General features: G+C 46.7%; 1 protein-coding gene and 1 pseudogene across 11 annotated transcripts in view; one reads left to right on the top strand and one right to left on the bottom strand.

Moving 5' to 3' along the window:
• The window catches only part of NAV1 (neuron navigator 1), a 246,071-nt gene that overhangs the window by 26,828 nt on the left and 199,113 nt on the right, over positions 1-20,130 (bottom strand). For 8 of the 11 annotated variants that reach the window (XM_023247662.2, XM_045049028.1, XM_045049024.1 and 5 more), the window contains 7 exons: positions 7,562-7,700; positions 6,821-7,118; positions 4,777-5,470; positions 3,936-4,379; positions 3,298-3,339; positions 2,472-2,620; positions 457-627 (listed from right to left, as the gene is read on the bottom strand). In XM_023247662.2, coding sequence (XP_023103430.2) covers positions 457-627; positions 2,472-2,620; positions 3,298-3,339; positions 3,936-4,379; positions 4,777-5,470; positions 6,821-7,118; positions 7,562-7,700 — 1,937 coding nt within the window. The remainder of the gene's footprint in view (positions 1-456; positions 628-2,471; positions 2,621-3,297; positions 3,340-3,935; positions 4,380-4,776; positions 5,471-6,820; positions 7,119-7,561; positions 7,701-20,130) is intronic. The other 3 variants (XM_045049029.1, XM_045049030.1, XM_045049032.1) reach the window with 1 other exon arrangement.
• On the top strand, positions 8,985-19,185 carry LOC123382909 (annotated as a pseudogene).

Genomic DNA, 20,130 nt, shown 5'->3' with positions numbered 1-20,130 from the left:
GACTGAGCCACCCAGGCGCCCCGTGGAACATTCTTGAAAGAGGAATGAGATGCCGAGTTCTTCCTCGGGATTTAAGAGCTACCATTATGCCCCTTGATCTTGTCACATACTCTGAGAGACTGTGGGGGAGGAAAGACCACTGGGGGAACGAGGAGGGTAGGAGCTGCAGTTTTCCGAGCGCTCCGAGGGGTACCATGTAACCCTTCCACGCTCCATTCCCGCCCCCAGCCCCAATGGCAAATGCTCCATCCCAAAGCCCCAGCGCCGGACGGTGCCACCCAAAATTTCTGGGCCCCCAGACCCTTCAAAGGGATGGGAAGAAAGAACTGAAATGGCCCGAACTCGATGTTCTGTGAATCATGTACGTGTGTGTGGTGGCGGTAGTGGAGGCAGTGGCAGGTGAGGGGGCCCAGCAGAGCTGGAATGAGCGTGAACCGCGCTGGCATGAAGTCTCACCGTCGTCCGTGGGGTCTCGGAAGGATCCTGACCGAATCATCCCCTTGGGTCTCTCGGCCAGGGACAGGGTGCTCCCCATTTGGGAGCCGCTGTACAGCTCGAAGGCCGCCTCGTGGGTGGGGATGCTGTTGGAGCGGGTGATTCTTGGCGTGGTGGCCGCAGTGGGACTCACTGGAAGGACAGAGGGGAGGGGGACAGGGGAGGGAGGGGGAGGGCAGGAGAAGAGGCAGGGTCATCAGCTCTCTGGGTCCCTTGGGAAATGGAGCACCAGGAGCATGGGAGGCAAATGGTGAGAGGGCAGGAGAGGAAAGGCGAGGTGGGGCAGTGGGAGTGTGCAGGCAGCTGGGGGTTAAGGGTGGGGTCTCTCCTGGGGAGATCGAGCCCTAACGGAGAAGGACCCTGCTGTCGGGAATAAAGGGAGAACAGCGTTTCCTATTTTAAAGACCTTCCCTCAGCCCTGCCCGGGAACTGTCGCTTTTCTGAAACCTTCACATCACTTGAAAGTGCCGATGAAAATGGGATGTCGTGGTTCCGTAAAATACACCCGGCAGCTTGGGAGGACTAAGAATTCGGGCCAAGACTCAGATCTGAATGATGACAAAGAGGCAGCTAGAGAAGGGGGCCAGGCCACGGGCTCCGATGGGCTCGGCATTATGGGAGGGAGCGAGACTCTCCCCACAAGCCGCGTCGTCCCAGGCCACTGGTCGGTTCTGACGCAGCGAGAAACGCAGCCCTCTCTGCCCAGCATCCGGCTGGAAGGTCAGATGGATGGAGCTCAGGTAAGTCTCCTAGAATCTGCTTTGAAGCTGGGCTCCGCTGAATCCCTGCCGATTGCAGGACCTGCTCCCCTCTGTCCCTCCCGTGTTGGGGTTACAGCCTCCCAGGGTTCACTCCCACACGCACCTCCCCTTGGCTACTCTTTTGCCTCCACACAGGCAGGTGGATGTCTAGTCTCTCCGTAAAGACCTGTGCGGAAGATTTCGCACCTCTCTCGGCCCTCTCGAATACGTAAGGCGATCACGGTTTAGCCCAGCCCCTTCATCCTGCAGCACTAACGCATTTCCTCTTCTTTGGTCCTCAGTGGAGATGGAGAACAAGCTGGCCCCGTCCTCCATTTAATGGCCCTTCGGTAACCAGATGACCCTGCCTTAGGAATCATTCCCTCCTGTAGGCAAAATGATCTTAATTCCTAGTTTTTCCTCAAATTGCCCGCAGCCATCCCACAGGCATGTTCCAGGTCCTCATTTTCCCTTACCGCTTTCCTTCACTCAGCTGAGACAGGAGGTGGATTTAGAAAGACACGGCAAACGACAAGCCTGTCCTGGGCTCGTTCTAAAGGGGTTCCCACTGAGCCAATCACGGCACGCTGCTTCCCAGAGCCAGGGCTGGTGAGCTCCTGTGCCGTGGCCAGGCCTCCACCTGAAGCTTCTTTGCCTCCCTGCCTCTGAATCAGCAGTCTCTTCCTTCTTTCCTAGCTTTCCTTTCTCCTTAGGCTTTCGAAAGGGTGTAGCCAGGACGTGTCTCCACCAGCTCTGCCTTCAGGGCTAGGACGGTCCTGGATCAGCCACAGCAGCCGGGGAGCCTGCACTTTTCTGAGTCTGGAGGCAGATTCCATCGCTTGCAATCAACAACTGTCCCTTCCTTCTTCTCCACCAGCCCAGCATTTTGGTATCGCAGCCCCGAGAGTGGCAGCTCCTTTCTGGCAACGACTGCCTGCTTCTTGCACTAGTTTGATCTCTGGGCCTCGGTCTGTGGCTTTTCCACGCCATCATTCAGACTCTCTGATGCTACAAGGACCCTTACAGCTTGTGCCCGGGGGCAACTTTTCGGTTTAAGGATCTTGGAGCACTTTGCCTTCAATCTGATTTTGGACGGATAAACTGAGGCACCACGAAGCCACCCAGCGCGGTGGGAGTTAAATACGAGACGAACCCTAAAGTCCAGCTGCCTTCCCTCACACTGCAGGGTGACCCCTGCTTCATCCCATGCCACAGTGAGTGACCGGAAACACTGACCTATGTTGGTAAGCTGGCCCTTTGCACTCAAGGACATGGAGAGTGCAGGGGGGGAAGGCAGCTCTGACTGGTCGTCGGCTTCGGGCAGCCCACCAATGGTATGGGAGTGTCGCCTCTCCTTGGTGTCCTCCTGGGACTGAAGCTGGTACCTGTAGGACGGAGCAGAAGAACTCAGCCCAGGCAACCACAAAGTGGTATCAGAGGTTTGGCTGGTGTGGAGGTTCTGGACGCAGGACAAGGGAAAGGGGGAGCAGACAGAACTGCCTAAGGAGTGAGGGAGCAACAGACGAGGTGACATCCTGAGGTGGGGACTGAAATGATGGAGGGGAGCCTCTTCCGGGGAGCTCAGGACAGAGCTTTACGACTCCATACGTGGGCTTCCACAGAGCAGGAGTCACCTAGCTGAAGAACTCAGGGCTGCAGAATTGGTGGAGGACCGGGGTGTCCTGCTCTTCCCCATCTCAGTGACCCCAGAGGCGGCCTGTCCTCCCACCGGTTTACTTTGAGGGAGGAAGATTACAGAGAGGAAGTTTAGTCAGGACTGGGGACAGCACAGGCCGGGACAGGTAAGGGTAGGTAGGATTCCCATGTGCCAACCTGCTTCCTCTCTGTCACCAAAAAAGAACTCTGGCTATAAAGTTGACTCACACATAATACTAAGCTTGGGTAGGGCTCGAGGAGGCATTCGCACAGGCACCACATACAAAGAACTCGGCTAAAAGGGACACTAAATTCATGACCGGGACTTAGGACGGGTCAAGTTACAGTTTTTCCCAAAGACCAGGATCCGCAGATAGAGGGAAGGAAAAACACATTTAAGGGTTACCTGAGCCCTTTCTTGGGAAGAGTGTTCCGATCCCGCTGATTGCTGTGCAGAAAAAAGAGAGAGAGAGAGAGAGAGGCATGTGGGTCCATCTTAGAAACTAGAATTTGGGACCACAGCTGTACAGGATGCAACACCTAACACAGGACATCAAACTGCAAACCCCTTTATCTCTATAAACAAAATAAGACAGTTGCAGTCTTCCTCTGTGCTTATAACTTGAGAAATTCACTTGAAATATGAAGTGTTTTTGTCTGCTCAGGAATCAGGATGTGGTTAGCTACCTAAAGGGTCACATTAAGGTGTGATATAATAGACATCAGTCTGGCCCAAAAAGCAAAAGCTTTGGATGACAGGTTAAACTACTTGTGAAATCTTGGAAAAGCCACTTAATGTCTGTGCACTAGTGTCCCCAGTGTACAATTATCATAGTGATAATAATAATAATTTATCAGCACAGTAATTTGAAACTCCCACGTATCTCCTGGAGGTGTTGTGAAGCACATGAAATTACTTACTGTACGTGAAAAATCAATCAAATACAGGACGGCCATCAAATACAGGACGGTGTTACTAATGGCGAAATGAGCCAGAGCCATAGGGACAGACCCAGGTTCAGTTGTGTCTCTCTATCCACCTACCTGTCCAATTGCCCAGTTCTGGGGCTTCCACTCCAGGTCAGCTCTTCCGTCTCTTCCTCTGGGGGTGCAGCAGGGGGGGCTGGGGGGGTGGGAACAGGGGTACTGCTGGGGAAGGCACTGGGCAGGCTCATTGGCATCTGGAGGGACTCCATGCTCCTGTGCAGGCCTGAGAGTTTGGGGTACATGCGGGTCTCTTTGGGGACACTGAAACCACTCATTAGCTCCAGGCCCTGGGAGAAGCTGGCTGAGTTAATATTGAGAATGGGTGCTGGACTAGGGGTGAAGCAAGAAGGGAGAGGGCTCCCGGTCGCTGAGCTTGTAGGATGCAGATCTGGGACCTTTGAAGCGTGGGCCTCACTCGACGATGGCAGATCCAGACTGTTGGAGTTGACCTTGTCTAGGTTGGCTAGGGAGGGTGGCTTGACAAAGCTCTTAGCCGTGGCCCTGAGGGAAGCGAAAGTTAAATAAAGTTTTCAGAATAACAGAGTGACAGAAGCAAGAGACGGTCTTCATGAGGGGGACAGCACATGCACGTGGGAGACACAGGTGGATTTACACACGGATGGATTTACATACAAAGATACGTGTAAGGAAACCCAGAAAACCCACTCGTCCGAGTGCTGAAGACAGGTTAAGCGTTGGTCAGGGAATAGGATAAACGAGGTGAGTTTTGAAAGAGGGAGAAGGAACTTGGCCTACAGGGGAGTGGAGGGGAAAGAGCCAGGCAAAGGTCCAGAGGCGACAGTGGGTAGGTAGGCCAGGCCTCACTTGGTCTAAGGAGTACAGGCATGTGTCAAAGAAAGAGCAGAGGGACGAGGAAGAAGCTGCCCAGTTCGGGTACCTGAGAGGGGTTGGTGGCAGTTCTGCCAACTTGGTGGCTGGGGGGTGGCTGGCTTGGTTCTTCGGAGTACTCTCTGGGGAGCCAATGCTCTTCAGGGAGATGTTGTCTGAGTCCAAGGCCACCGCCTTGGCTTTGGCTTTCTCCTTTTCCCTATCGGTCTGATTGACAGGGGCTGGAGTGGTCCGCCCACTGGCCACCTTGGAAGGCTCCTTCAGTCTGGAGGGTGTAAGGCCCCCCTGCTTGGTGCTAAGAAGGCTGGGGTCAATGCTGCTGCTAACAGGGCGAGGTCCGCCCCGCCCACCGGTCACGCTCATGGAACTGGACTTGGCTGGCCGGGGCAGGCTTCGGTACTGGATGTTGGAACGGGCGCCAGGAGCCAGGAATCCGGGCTCTGCGCTGTTGGACACATCTAGGCTGGTCTTGCGTCCATTCACCGGCTTGACAGGGATGCCTGAGGACTTCTGGATTTTGCTGAGAGTGGCCGAACCCCCGGTCTGCATGACAGTGGCTGTGCCTGTGGCAGGAGGAGGCTTCTTGTAGCCAAAAGATCCCGAAGTGGAGGGGCGAGCAATGCCCGAGGGAGGCTTCTTAGCATCACTCAGGCGATCCCGGCCGGCGTCAGAGGAGGAGCGCTGTAGCCCGGTGTTCTTCACTGCAAGTTTACCCTTGTCCGTAGCTTTGCCTTCCGGTTTGCCTGTAAGAGGGCGGGAAATGAGGTAAGAGTGGCTGAAACTGGCCCATAGCTTGGCAATGTCCCGGCAAATCCCTTTCTTGCCCTCCATGGGAAAAGGACACATTGACAAGGTACTATAGAATTTTAGAGACTGGTAGGGGCGCCTGGGTGGCGCAGTCGGTTAAGCGTCCGACTTCAGCCAGGTCACGATCTCGCGGTCCGTGAGTTCGACCCCCGCGTCAGGCTCTGGGCTGATGGCTCGGAGCCTGGAGCCTGTTTCCGATTCTGTGTCTCCCTCTCTCTCTGCCCCTCCCCCGTTCAGGCTCTGTCTCTCTCTGTCCCCCAAAAAATAAATAAATGTTGAAAAAAAAAATTAGAATTTTAGAGACTGGTAAGCAGGTACCACGTAGGCTGATGAAATTTCTCGCCAGAGGAAGGAGACTGGGTAGGAGCGGCCTCAGGGTTTTTTTTATTTGTTTGTTTTGCTTTTTGTTATTTTCCGCTTCTAGAAAATACAGCAGGGGCGCCTGGGTGGCTCAATCAATTAAGCGTGTGACTCTTGATTTGGGCTCAGGTCGTGATCTCCCAGTTCATGGGATCAAGCCCCGTGTTGGGCTCTGTGCTGACAGCGTGGAGACTGCTTGGTTTTCTCTTTCTCCCTTTCTCTCTACCCCTCCCCAGCTTGCTCACACGAGTGCGTGCGTGCTCTCTCTCTCAAAATAAATAAAACTTAAAAAAAAAACAAAAAAAAACCAAACGACCCACTCCCATTACAGTAGGACATTCCACTTTGGTGAAAATGGCAGAGGCAACCACAAAGGTTAAGAAAGAAGTGCATCTAACAACTGGCCAAGGAAGGACAAAAAGGAGGGGCTACAAACAGCCGAGATTATGGCCACACCTCCTGGTAAGTAGAGACTGGAAGGAAATGTCAATTAAGGCGAAAAGTTACCCAAGGGGCCAACTTTGGGAGCAATGCAATTCTGATTTTTTTGTTTTCTTGGGACCTCACGGGGAGGCCAAGCAAGTACCTTGTGAAGAAGTACGCCAGCCAAATGTCTTGGGGGAGGAAAGAAAAACGACCAATGGGAAGTATCTAAAGGCAGGTCAAACTAGTCTCTGAACATAACATACTCCTGCCTCTCCCTCTTATTAGCTGTATGGTTTTGGCTCTGCCACTTAACCCCTTTTTGTTTTTATTTTTATATCCATAAAATGGAAATAGTAATACCTATCTTCCCTACCTCACAGGACTGTTGTTAAAGCACTCTGTAGATGTTTGCTACCATCCTGTGGGTTAATGACCTTAAGAAGAGGAGCAGCCAAAGAAAGAGGACTTTGCCCTCGTCCCTTCCTTTATTCCAGGCTCACCTGCGACTTTGAGGGCACTCTGGGCTGTGTGAGTGATGGGGGAAGTGACAGCCACCGGTGGGGTCTTGCCCTTCTTCAGGGAACCAGGGTGTCCCAGGCTGACAGGCTTTTTCAGTTCTCCAACCTTGGATGAATCATCACAGCTTTCGGGCCGCTCTCTCCGCCACTTAGAAGTCCCAGGTTCCATCTTCAGGCTACCACTGTCGTACTCCAGTTTTTTGGGGGCCTTCTCCTCTGATTCACTAAACCAGCTCAGCCCGCTTTCTGCCAGTGAGCGCTTCTCTGAGTCTGTGCGGAGCTGAAGAGGAGGACAGAAAAGGCAGAGTGAGACATGAGGGTCTTGGGGATGGAAACAAGGAGGCTGACGGGATTTATTTTGGTTGCTGGGTGGCCCTGCTCGTTCCACAGTGTTGTCAACCCAGGGTTTCGACCTATACCTCTCGTGTGCCAGAGAAAGGACATCCTGTGTGTTTCAGGGCTTCTTTTCCTTCTCTGGTTGGAACAGAGATGTATCACTCCAAGTAGGCGTGGCCACTAATACAGGTGTTACCAGGACCACAGCTAAGACTGCTTGGTAGCCTCAGGTTTCCTTCGGCCAGCTCTAAAAGGACTTGGCCAAAGGCACACGGGAAAAGATCCCACGGGGTGGGCGAGTGTATGTGCGAACGTGTACCCAGGCATTGCCGTCTGCCCTGTGGTTCATCTCGACATAGTGGCCCAGGTGTTTGTGAGCTCACGTACCACTATTGTAGAGTTCCTGCGAGAAGCAGTGGGAGTAGTTGGGAGGGAGTTGAGGGAGGAGCTGGCATTGAACTCTTCTGAGCTGAGGTTGTCCGAGGCATCACTGAGCCCACTGCTGATGGAGCTGCTCTCATCCCAGCTGCGGGACAGGAGATAAAGGTTAGCAGTTAAAACAGAAGCCAAGGCAAGAAATAAACTTTTCATATTGATGGGAGAAATGGCTCTATTCCAGTATATAGACTGGCCAAGAGGAGAAAGCTTGAAGGTTAGTCCTGGGTTTGCCAGTAACTTGAAGTATACTTTGGCGATGTTCTTTTATAAAAGGAAATCACTCTGTCTTTATCTGGCAAAAGAAGACGTTACATCTCCTTAACAGAAAGGTATACTGTGACGACAAGGTAATTCTTAGATCAATCTAATTATACAAACCAATTTCCTCTCCCTGTCGACGTCTTCCAATCTCATAACAACCATATCTTTGTTCATTTCTGGACGTATTCTCCAAGTATTTTCCCTCTCTTTTCTAAATGTTTCCATACCTGGTAACAAGGGCCAGAAAAAGATTTATCTTTTTCAGGACCCCTTAGACCTATCGTTTCTCACTGCTCCTCTGCTTATACGGTTTCCGGATCCTGGGATCAGGTTTTGCTTCTAAGCAGCATGTACCTCTCTGCTGATAAATGAGCCGCACTTAAGGTGCTGTGGCCAAGCAGAAGCACCAGATTTGTGCCGAACGGTTTCATCTTTCTGGCAATTGCCCAGAACATCAGATTTGTGGTAGCTGGGAGAGACCGTGGTTGAACATCTGCATATCTGCCATGTCTTTCCATAAAGAACCCTAGTCCATACACTGAGTGAAACTAATACAGGCTTCTTCATCTCTTTGGAACTTGGATTCTACAACATTCCCTTAGCTGTTCATGTCTGCGTTTAACAACTTTTGCAGTTAGAAAGTTAATTCTTACCCTGTAAACTAAATAGGGTCCTCTACCATTGTTACCAACTTCCTTTTGTTCTCTCCTTATTTGCTATTCCCAAGCTTTTTTTTTTTTTTAAGTTTATTTATTTTGAGAGAGACAGAGACAGCGTGAGCAGGGGAAGGGCAGAGAGAGAAGGAGAGAGAGAATCCCAGGCAGGCTCCGTGCTGCCAGCACAGAGCCCCATGCAAGACTCAAACTCACAAAACTGTGAGATCGTGACCTGAGCTGAAACCAAGAGTCGGGAGCTCAGCCGACTGACCCAGCCAGGGAGCCCCCTCCACGCCCCGCAAGCTTCTTCTTGATCACACATTATTTTCTGAGTTCAAAATCTGTCTCCTACAACCTTTCTTCAAAGGTCCTGTTTTCTAAGCCTTTCACCACTTCCTTCTGGATCCTAAAAAGTCCCTCTGATTTCACTCAAGTTTTAGAGCCCAAAGCTGAACATGGGCTTCAGGAAGACTGCAGTAGGAAAGCATCTGTTTGTGCCTGTAGGGATCATTCTCCAAATCGTTGCATCTGTGTTCACAGGTTTGTTTATCAGTTTTGCATGTGTGAAGGACTAAGAGGCTGGTATCTGGAAAATTTTTCCTTTTTGCTTTAGTTTGAGTTTCAGATCATGGAACAAAAGTCAGACGTACAAGTCAGCTAAGTTCTTGGCCCAGATTTCAGCTGGCCTCCCTCTAATTTATTTGCTGGGAATAGGAAAGTGGGTGGTTTGGACATTTGGCTTGGTTGCTCTGTACTGATTAATCCAAATACATTGAGAAAGAGCAAAGAACGAATGGGGATTAGAACACACTACAGAGTGATTTCAATTTTCTTGCTATGAAATATAGCCATTATTAAAAAAAGCACCTCTTTTTTTCTCCACTCATGACATATATTAATCCCACGTTTGTCTTGGGCTAAGATATCATAGCCCCCATTTTGTAGAGAAAGAATACTGGGGAGGAAAGATCAGTTCTGGCTTTCTGATCCTATCAGCTCTTCTGGGTCAAGATAAGATCTCTGGCAAGCAAACAAACAAACTATTCACTGCCTGTTCTCCTGGGTCAAAGACAGAGGAAGCCTGGAGTACTGAACCTTCCGTCTGAAATTAATTATTGGTAATGAAGGTCTTGGAGTGGAGAAAATTCTTACGGAAGGGCTCTTGCAAAAAGACTAGGGCTGCTGTGGTCCACCAGTCTAAAAGAAACCCTTCCTTTGCCCTACGTTTATGGAAAGCCTTAATACTAAAAATAAAGACGGGGAGTGTATCTTCTCAGAGAGGGTTCAAGTCCTCCTTGCCCATTCCTCCCAATTCACAGACCTTTCCTTTAAGTTTATTTATTTATTTTGAGGGGAGGGGCAGGAGAGAGGGAGAATCCCAAGCAGGCTCCGTGATGTCAGCACAGAGCTGGATGCAGGGCTTAAATCTCAAGCCGTGAGATTATGACCTGAGTCGAAATCAAGTTGGATGCTTAACCAATTGCCATCCACGTAGCCCTCACTTTTAGTTTTAAAGTAACCACTGTTAACAGTCTCTTGTGCTTCCTTCAAGAATATCCCTACGCGGGGGCGCCTGGGTGGCTCAGTCGGCTGAGCATCTGACTTCGGCTCGGGTCATGATCTTGCAGTTTGTGAGTTCGAGTCCCGCGTTGGGCTCTGTGCTGACAGCTCAGAGCCTGGAGCCTACTTCAGATTCTGTGTCTCTCCATCTCTCGGCCCCTCCCCTGCCCATGCTCTGTGTCTCTTTCAATAATAAATAAATGTTAAAAAAAAAAATTAAAGAATATCCCTATGCGGGGCGCTTGGGTGGCTCCGTGGGTTAAGCGTCCAACTTTGGCTCAGGTCACGATCTCAGAGTTCGTGGGATCGAGCCCCACATCGGGCTCTGCGCTAACGGTGTGGAGCCTGCTTGGGATTCTCTCTCTCTCTCTGCCCCTCTCCTGCTCATGGTCTCTCTCTCCCTCCCTCTCAAAATAAATAAACATTAAAAAAAAATTCTTTTTTTTATTATTCCCTATGCTTTATTTATTTTATTTATTTTATTTTATTTTATTTATTTTTTATTTATTTTATTTATTTTTATTTATTTTTTTTTATTTATTCCCTATGCTTCTGTCTTCTAGCCGCTTGCTTTCTGGATCTGCTGAATAGCTGACATTATGGGACCACAATTCATCATCCTGGTTCTCTTTAGCAGGCTCTTTTACAAAAAAATTTTTATTGCTTTTTTTAAATGTTTATCTTTGAGAGAGAGAGACCAAGCACGAACGGGGGAAGGGCAGAGAGAGAAGGAGACACAGAATCCAAAGTAAGCTCCAAGCTCTGAGCTATCAGCACAGAGCCTGACGCGGGGCTTGAACCCAAGAACCTGGAGATTATGACCCGAGCCGAAGTAGGTGGCTCAGCTGACTGAGCCACGCAAGTGCTCTCTTTACCAGGCTCTTAAGCTAGAACGTCAGTCTTTCTCTAGTTGGTTTACCTTCTTGTTTTAACGAAATATCTCTTCTAGTAGGTTTCAATAGATGCTTGGGAAGCAAACTTGGTAAGATCTGACACAGTATAAAGTATCTTTATTCTATTTTTACATGTGAAATTTTGGCTAGCCATAGAATTCTAAACTGAAAGTAATCTCTAAGGATTTAAAGGCACTGCTCCATTGTCTGGCCTCTATTGTTGCCATTCTGATCCCTTGTCCTTAATATGTGACCTATTTCTTTCTAGAAAGCTTAGCATCTTCCCCGGTGTTCTAAAATATCATTAATGGCATGCCTTGGTGTGGGCTGATTTTTATCCATTGAGTTAGATACCTTACTGGGCCCTTATAATCCAGAAATTTTCATGAATTATTTCTTAAATTTTTTTTTAATGTTTCTATTTATTTTTGAGAGACAGAGAGAGATGGGGGAGGGGCAGAGAGAGAGAGAGAAAGGCACAGAATCTGAAGAGGCTCCAGGCTCTGAGCTGTCAGCACAGAGCCCTATGCGGGGCTCAAACTCACAAGCCGTGAGATCATGACCTGAGCCGAAGTTGGACGCTTAACCGACTGAGCCACCCAGGTGCCCCGCGTGAATTATTTCTTTGATGACTTTCTCCTCTCCATTTTTTTAGTTCTCTCTTCTACAATGTCTGTTATTCAGATGATACGTTTTGAGGCTGATACTCTTTGATTTTCTTTCTTAGTTTCCAGCACTATATATATTTATTTTTTAACTCTACTTTTGGGGCAGCGGCCTCAATTTTATGTTCAGTTTCCTCCATTAAAATGTTCCTTTCTGCTATCATATTTAAAATTTTAACAGTACTTTAAAAATAGTACATCATTCCTTCTTTCAAGGATGCAATCTCTTCTCTTAACTCTCAAAGCTATTCATTCACCAATTCATTCAGAGGGGCAGGTTTATAATCTCTTTGTATAGTGTCTGGTTCCAAGTAGCTTCTTTCTGTCTGTAGTGGTGAGACTTTCAGGTTACAGAACCTTCTTAGTTGTCTGATGATCCTTGGTTGTTTGCTCATAGGTAAGAATGGAACACTCAATAATTTGGTGGGGGGGGGGGCACCTGGGTGGTGCAGTCAGTTAAGCCTCCGACTCTCGATCCCTGCTCAGGTCATGATTTCACAGTTCCGGAGTTTGAGCCTCACATCAGGTTCTGTGCTGATGGTGTGGAGCCTGCTTGGGATTCTCTTTCTCTCTGCTCCTCCCCGCTTGTGCTCTCTCATTCTCAAAATAAATAAATAAACTTAAAAAATTAAAAAAAAATTAAAACAATTATTTGGAAGCTTTGTGTACGTAGATAGGACTTGTCAGTTATGCTTTCTGTACAGGGAGATGTGATTGGACTTGTTCATGTAAGTTTCTTCTCTCAGGCTGGTCAGGTTCCCTAGAGATGAATCTTCCAAACTCCTGCCTGGTGGGGAAGGGCTGTTGCCTTTCTGGAAGTAGCAGAGGAGAGGATCTCAGAGTCTAAGTGTTTCTTATATAAGTTTTAAACCAATCCTCCTGTTTTTAGTTTCATCGCTTCCCCCACTAAAGGTACCTGATGTTCACCAACTACCAAGCTTTTTGAGGGTTCTGGGGTGCAAACACAATCGCTGTGCAGCTTTTCCGATCACTGGCTCAGGACTCAGCTTTAAGTCGGATAAATCCATTCACACTTGCCTTTCTCATTTCCAGCTTCCCCAAATTTTGTGGCTATTATCTCTTCTTTTCCCTGTTTATCGCGCTTTTGGTGTTAAGACTTAAGGAAAAAAGAACCCCCCTCGCTGCCCCTCTCTGTCTTCTCTGAACTGGGAGCAGCTCTCCTTCCACAGCCCCTCATCCCCTGAAAACGTACACCTGCGCAAAGTTTGCCTCCGCCCCCTTCTTGGGCAGGAGCACCTCTTGGCTGTTGAGTGGATCACTGTCCGTGGTGGTGCTAAAACCACAGGAGACGCTGACATAGAGAGCCTCAGCAGCTTGGCAGCCCCACGTCCCCTGACCTCACTTATTCCCAGCCGCAGCTTCCGACCCAGCGCCATTTCAAGGGACATTGACACAGCAGCCAAGTTCATTGGGGCTGGGGCTGCCTTGGTAGGGGTGGCTGGCTCTGAGGCTAGAATTGGGACTGTGTTTGGGAGCCTCATCATTGAACCCCTCCCTGAAGCCGAAGCTCTTCTCTTACGCCATTCTGGGCTTTGCCCTCTGGGAGGCCAAGGGGCTCTTTGGCCTGATGGCGGCCTTTCTCATCCTCTTCACCATGTGAAGGAGCCATCTCCATTTTCCACAGGTTTTTCTCCCATATCTTATCTGCCCTGTATGTTCTTTTTCTAATATCTCCCCAGGCAGCCTGGGGTTGGCTCAGAGTTTGACAGAGGGAAAACAAATAAATGATGTATTAGTAAGAAAAGGAAAAAAAAAAAGAAACCCCAAACCCTGTATTATCATTTTACTCTTGTGGTAGTTGTGAAATATGCTACCAGCAGCAAAACACCCCTAAATGACACTTAACAGAGTTTGCTCTCTTGAATTACATGTTCTGATGGGTAGACTTTAAGTACAGTGAGGAGAGGAGAGTTCCATCACCAAATCAGGAAAAGCCGGAAGGAACCATCTAGATGATTTTTTTGAAGAATCAAGACCCTGGGAGAAAAGAGGCCGGATGGACGCTGTCCACCCTGAAACATGACTGCCTAAGGTCTGAGAACAGAAAGTCTTTAGAAGAGTTTGCAGACTCTATCAGCTAACGAGCCAGATTTACCACAGAGTAACTGCCTGGTCACTGGTGATAACATGGAGAAACAATAATGGCACCAAAACAATAAATAAAGAGGAGGGCAGGGCTTAGAGCCCGGGAGGGCTATTGCATCTGTTGTCTGGCACAAATAATTTCTCTTTGCTCTGTCGAAGCTGGGTTTTGCTATCTCCTTTCTATTTCTCTTTAAACGTTTCTCACATAGATCTCAGGTGGGGAAAAGAGGTCTAGGTCTAACCACACTAGAAACGCAGCAATGCAGCGAAGTTAATATCTGTTTATGATCTAATCTACTTATAAATCCGAACAACCATCACCAACAGGCAACTGATATAAAAGAGAAATGTTGTCTTCTACATTTACACCATTTACTTTACATGGTATACAAGTTTTCATTCTGGGGAGGTTATTAGAGGAATAATAACACCTTATTTACCATTTTCATCTACCCTCGGAACAAAAGAGGAAATAAGTCAGAATAAACATATGAGAGATTAAGTCAAATATAAACAAGATGATGAAAATGACTCTTGTCAAGGGATATTTCTAAAGTACTGGAACAGGTTATAGCAGTAAATGAAAGATTTTTCTCAGCAGGATATTCATTTTCTCATTTACTGATCGCCTCATATCCTTTAATCCTCCCTTCCCTCCAAATCTCAAACTTCTCATTTCCTGTTTCCCTGAAAAGTATCAGTTTTTTTTTTTTTTCTGTCACCTTATCAAAAGCTTCAATATGGCTGCAACTCCTTTTTCTTCACTTCCCTCCTCAAGAAGTCCCACTGACCATGTGACCACTTGCCTCTTAAACCTATCTTCTTCTCCTTTACATTCTCCTACTTTTGCTATGGTTTAGAGCTAATGTCGCGCTCGCTCAAACCACTGTGAAAGCCTCCTTACTGACCCCATTGTCTCTAAATTCTCCTTCCTTCCAGACACACTGAATAGAATCAAAAGCCTCATCACCCAAAAGCATAGCACTTACCAAACCTTCATTAGCTCCTTGTTGCTGATTTAATAAAATCAAAATTCTACGGCCCACTGTTCAAGATTATCCATGAGACATCAATAACAGAGTATAGCGTTTAAGAGCACAGATGTTGTAGCCAGGGTACCTGAATTCAAATCCTAGAAGCTCTGCCTAGGGTTAAATTAAATTTCAATTTGGCAAACATCCATTGACGTCCTGGTATTTATAAGATAGCTTCAGTTGCATGGGCATTTAAAATGAGTGACTATCAGAATGAGCTCAACAACCCAAGGGTGGAGGAAGATGTATACATGAAATGAATACCATATCTGAAGTGCAGACAAACATACATAAGAGGATTCAGAGAAAGGAGTGATTTAATTTTCCAACAAAATCCAAAAATATGACTTTGCCATGTTAGGACACAGATAAACATAATGCTCATCTCCTTTTCCCTAGTCTCATCCTGCTCCTAATTCTAATGTCTTCTAGGATTCCTACTAGGTGACCAGTTGTGTCACCTGATTTCTTTTCCGAAGTACAGGCCTGCATGGAGAGTCAGTCTTACCATCATTGAGCCAATGATCTGTGCCCTGCTGAAGATTCTGGAGTCCTGACGTGATTCCAGGGACTTGAGAACAATGTACATAAACCCTACCCACCTCCCATGGGTTTCTCCCTAGCTCTGCATTTTGAAATCTCACCTTCCTTCAACACCCAGATCAAACACCAAGTTTTCTATGAGGCTTTCCAGGATGCTCCTTGTCAGAAGAAATCTCGTTCTCTTTTACGTTCGCTAGACTGTATTTCCCCTAGGGATAGGACTGAGTGTCATTCACCTTTGTATGCCTCATACAATATCCTGTACATAGTGGGCTTGTACACACTTGCAGACTTGAAATTCCTGGCTTCTGAGAAGGTAGGAATGCATAAACTCAGGGAAGGGGTTATGATTTTGGAACTGCTTCTTACATATTCTCCAAGAATGGTTAGTAGCTTGTTTCCAAGTAATCCTTATTTCAGGGGGAATTTATGAACTTTTTTTTTTAGAACTTCCAGTTCTCTGCTTAAATTCTCCATCTATTCATGAATAGAATCCACCTGTTCTACTAGATCCTTAAAAATATTTACAGAAAGCATTTTACAATGTTGTCTATTAATTCCGACATCTGGGCCACCTATAGGTCTGCTTCTATTGACTATTTTTTCTGCCAGTTATATTTTCCTGCTTCTTTATGAATCTTGTAACTTTTTATTATATGTCAAATGTTGTATGTGAACAAAGAATGGCAATACATATGCCTAGAAAAGGGCACGTCCCTTCCTCTGTCAGGCTGCTAGGATTGTGAGCTGAGTCGGTTTAATCTGTAGCAGAGCTAGGTCTGGGCTTTGTTGTCTCTTTGGTTAAAGTCAGTTCACCACTGGTTTCAAATGTTTTGAGGATAAGGTCAAGACTATCTCAGTAGGGCTTAGGATCTGATCATAGTGAGACTCCAGATATCTCTGTCTATGCTGTATCGCCCAGCCCGGCTTTTTGAGTGGCTGCGGAGTGCTCTTTACTCTTGGTGGGCCGCTTCTATGCACTCCGTGAAAGGCCATTGTGCTTTAAATGGGTCTTTTTCTAGCCTCCTGCCTTGCTCTCAGATTTCTGTGTAGTATGTTACTGCTGGGTACTCCATGAATGCTCTCTGTAACTGAGTAGGGATGGGGTGTCTTTCTCATCTTTCTACCCTGCCCTCAGTTGTTAACTTGCTGTCACTGTGTGTACTAAGCAATGTCCTCATGGGAAAGAATTAGGGGTGGGTGGGTACATATTTGCTCTGTGATTTAGTTTCCTTATAGCCAGCCAGCCTGTAGCCTTCAAAAGTTTTGTATGAAGCTGAGCTACTTTGTCCTTCTCTTCACCTAGAGCAGGTCTACTCCTCCTGCTGTTGTGCCTCTAGAATGAAAGCAGCTGTGCATTTCTTTCTTTCCTAGGAAGAGCTCGTTCCTTTCTGGAATTTAGTTTAATGTAGAATACTTTGTATTCTTAGATATTACAATTTTTGTTTACTAAGCTATATTTGTTATTTATCTAGCTTATTCTTGTTGTTTGGGTGGGACTGACTGTTATCGTGAGACTATACCACTCCTTTCAATAAATCAGCCTGTTGAGTGCTAATCCATTAAACCCTCCATCTAGAGCTGTAAGAATGGCAACAGATTCCTTTTTGTTCCCTTGCCCACTTCCTAGCACTGATACCACAGTCTTAGGGACACTCTGGGGCACCCCATCTCCTCTGGAGATGAAAAGAAGGACTGTGAGGAGGCCAGTTCAACTGAACACTGCTCTGTTTGTGTCGGTGCAGACACATGGCAATGCACAGGGCAGGGAACACTCCTCCCCTCTGGGAAAAGCACCAACACTAACGTAGGTCTTGGCTAGGACTGGCCACCCCTCCCAGGCTTCTCTCACACAGTCTGCTCCCCATATTTTAGGTCCAGCCATTCCACAGAACTTGAATAACCAAGGGAGCCCGCAGGCAGCCAGAGGGCCAAGGGTGTGGGCTAGCTAGTGGGAAGGGTGGACTAGCTTGTGACTACACAGGAAAACACCCTTACTGCTTCTCCAGCGCAGCTCTTCTAGTCCTTAAAAGTCAGACGTGAATACTGAATTGTTTCTCCATTTATCCAGAATATATATGCCTGGTGAGTCAGTAACCAAATTTCTCTGATTATTTACCACTTAATGGATAAGAGCTCTGGACACAGAACCTTACTTTCTCCTCTGAAGGCAGAGAAATAGTTGCAATAGGCTGGTTATAAGAAATGGAATTTAGGGGTGATTATCTTTACTCCCAAGCAGAGTTTTTGGAATTGGAAGCCAATATAATATCCCAAGGAGATACCTAGGACTCTCTGATTTCCCAACTAGGAAAAGAAGAGCTGTGCTTACCATCTAAACTGGAAATAGGCTCTAAGTCAGCAGGAAGCTGTTTGACCAGTGTACCCAGCTTCTGTGAGCTAAATCCCCAAACTACTCACAGAAAGAAGCCAGAGTTAGACTTAGGAGGCTTTTCAGTCCCTATCGCTGTACCAACAAGGGTGATTGGATTCTATGAAACAGACAAACATCAAATGGGGTGGAGGGGGAAAGGTCACAAATAGCCACAATTCTTGATATTGTCTCACTTGCTGGGGTTGATGGACACCGGCCTTGGTCAGGCACTTAAATAGGAAACAGTACCTGATGGTAAGACCAAGTGTAGATTAGATTTGAGGTCTGGTGGCAATCTTACAGCCAAGACGGGTGGGGGGCTAGCAAATGTGATAACCCTGACCCTAGGTTCCCTAAGAGCTACAATGACTATGGATCAAAACAAAAGGAATATTTTGAGAATATAAGTACTTTAGACAATGCTCTCATTGGATGGCTGTGCAGCCAAGGGTACTGCATGACATCTGTTCCTGAAAGTCAAATTACTCTTGGTACTTCAAGGGGACACGGAAAAGAGTAGATAAAGTTTGGTCTAGGATCAGTCCAAGATAGAATTAAATACATAAAGAGACTCAAAATTGATCTGTCCTCCTGGGGAGGCTAACTTTAGGGCTGGCACAGGACCAGGTTGACCTCAAAGCGTATATACTTCTATGGACCAGAATACATTCCTGATATTGCTCTAGTCTTAAAATTGTCCATAACTTCCTTGGAACAAAACCAGCAACTAGCTTAGAGTTTAGATACAGATTTCCTGACTTCCACCCTCAAGAATATTCTTACCTTCTTGGATGAGATGCAATAGGTTAAACCATATGAAATTGTCAATTTTGTAGGTAAAAAATGGTTACACACGGGTATTTCTATATGGTTCAATGTCAAATATGTTTATGTTCGTGTCTGGACTATGCTTTAGCCCTTGTTTGCTAGAAAAGTGTGGTAGTGGATTCTATACTCTTAATAGAAGGAAAACTCAATAGGAAGAAACAGAGTCAAATGACAGAAATGACAACTTGTCCCAACCTTGTCTGGTGCATTTGAGCAAGGAATCATGTTTTGAACTCAAGTCAAAGTTCCAAAGATATCCCATTCTTCATGTGTCTTTTATACTTTCTTCAGGACCATTCCTGGAGGTGAGCCACTCAGCTTTATACAGCCAGCTCAAGCTGCCCTAAAGGTCACTCAGACAGCCATGGAGATGTGGGTTCCTAATGAGAGAACTGGTGATGTTCCATCTCTGGTCCCTGAAGCAAGTGGACTCACTTGCTCTCCTTTGTTAACAAGGTGGTAATCTCCTAGATCTGTGTAATATGGTAGTCACTAGCCATATGTGGCTACTAAGTACTTGAAACGTGGCTAGTCTAAATTGAGATGTATGGTAAGACCACCAAGATTTAATACCAGATTCCAGATACTTAGTATGAAAAAAAATCATATCTTACTATAACTTTATATGGCATACTGAAATAATATTTTAGATATATTGGGTTAAATAAAATGTTATTGTAATTAATTACACCTGTTTTACTTTTTAAGCTGTGTCTACTAGAAAATTTTAAATTACATATGTGACTTACATCATATTTCTATCGGAAAGCGCTGTTCTAAACAGGAAACTTTTGGTCAATGAAATGTCAGCTTTGAAGAGCTGGAGTTCATTAGTTGCTGCAGCGATCACAGTTGGTCCGTGACCTGGGAAAGCTATATGTGCAGTTAAACTTCAGCTTATCCTTCCCAAGATGGCACCAAATGTGGTAGAATTGTTGGATGCGTGCATCGAATTATCAGCCACAGACCTCAGAAAGCATTCAAGAGATTAAAGAGGATAAGTGATTAAAAAAAAAAAAAAGATAATGAAAGAGTCAGAATGAAATTGGGCAACTGTGTGATGTTCAGTTTTGCAAATGAATCAAGGCCATGTAGAAAAACCAACATTCTACTCAAGTACTGCCAAAGTTCTCAAAGTCAGTAAGTAACCTCTCCTGCTCCCCACCCCCATGTGGCCTCAGAGCACTCCAAGAGCAAGGGGGAGTGCAGTGTCTGCTTCATTACATGTCTGTGGTTTGGCAGAAACCACAGCAAGCTAGCCTGATCTGGCCAACAAAGCCAGGCACTGGGAGGAAAGGATGAACTGCACAGAGTGAGAGATTCAGAGGAAGAGGGGGTAGGGTGGAGAAGACGCCAACATAAATTTTTTAAGCTAAGACTTTGCCAAGTCTTAATCAAGAGTAAAGATCACCTAGAAGAAGGGACCCTAAAGGACAAGGTAACCAGAGTCTGATACGATATTGGAGGAGACGTACAATTAGGAAAATTTCTTTGGCCTCCTTGATATTTTGGCAGCAAGCTCACACCAGGATCCCAGCGCATAAGAAAACTAATGGTTTCAGTGACTTGTTGAAGACACTTCCTAAATTTCAGTTTGA

The sequence above is a fragment of the Felis catus genome, chromosome F1 (assembly GCF_018350175.1).
Source record: "Felis catus isolate Fca126 chromosome F1, F.catus_Fca126_mat1.0, whole genome shotgun sequence".
NCBI lineage: Eukaryota > Metazoa > Chordata > Mammalia > Carnivora > Felidae > Felis > Felis catus.
The sequence above is the reverse complement of the archived record's forward strand: the minus strand, read 5'-3'. Positions and strand labels throughout refer to the sequence as shown.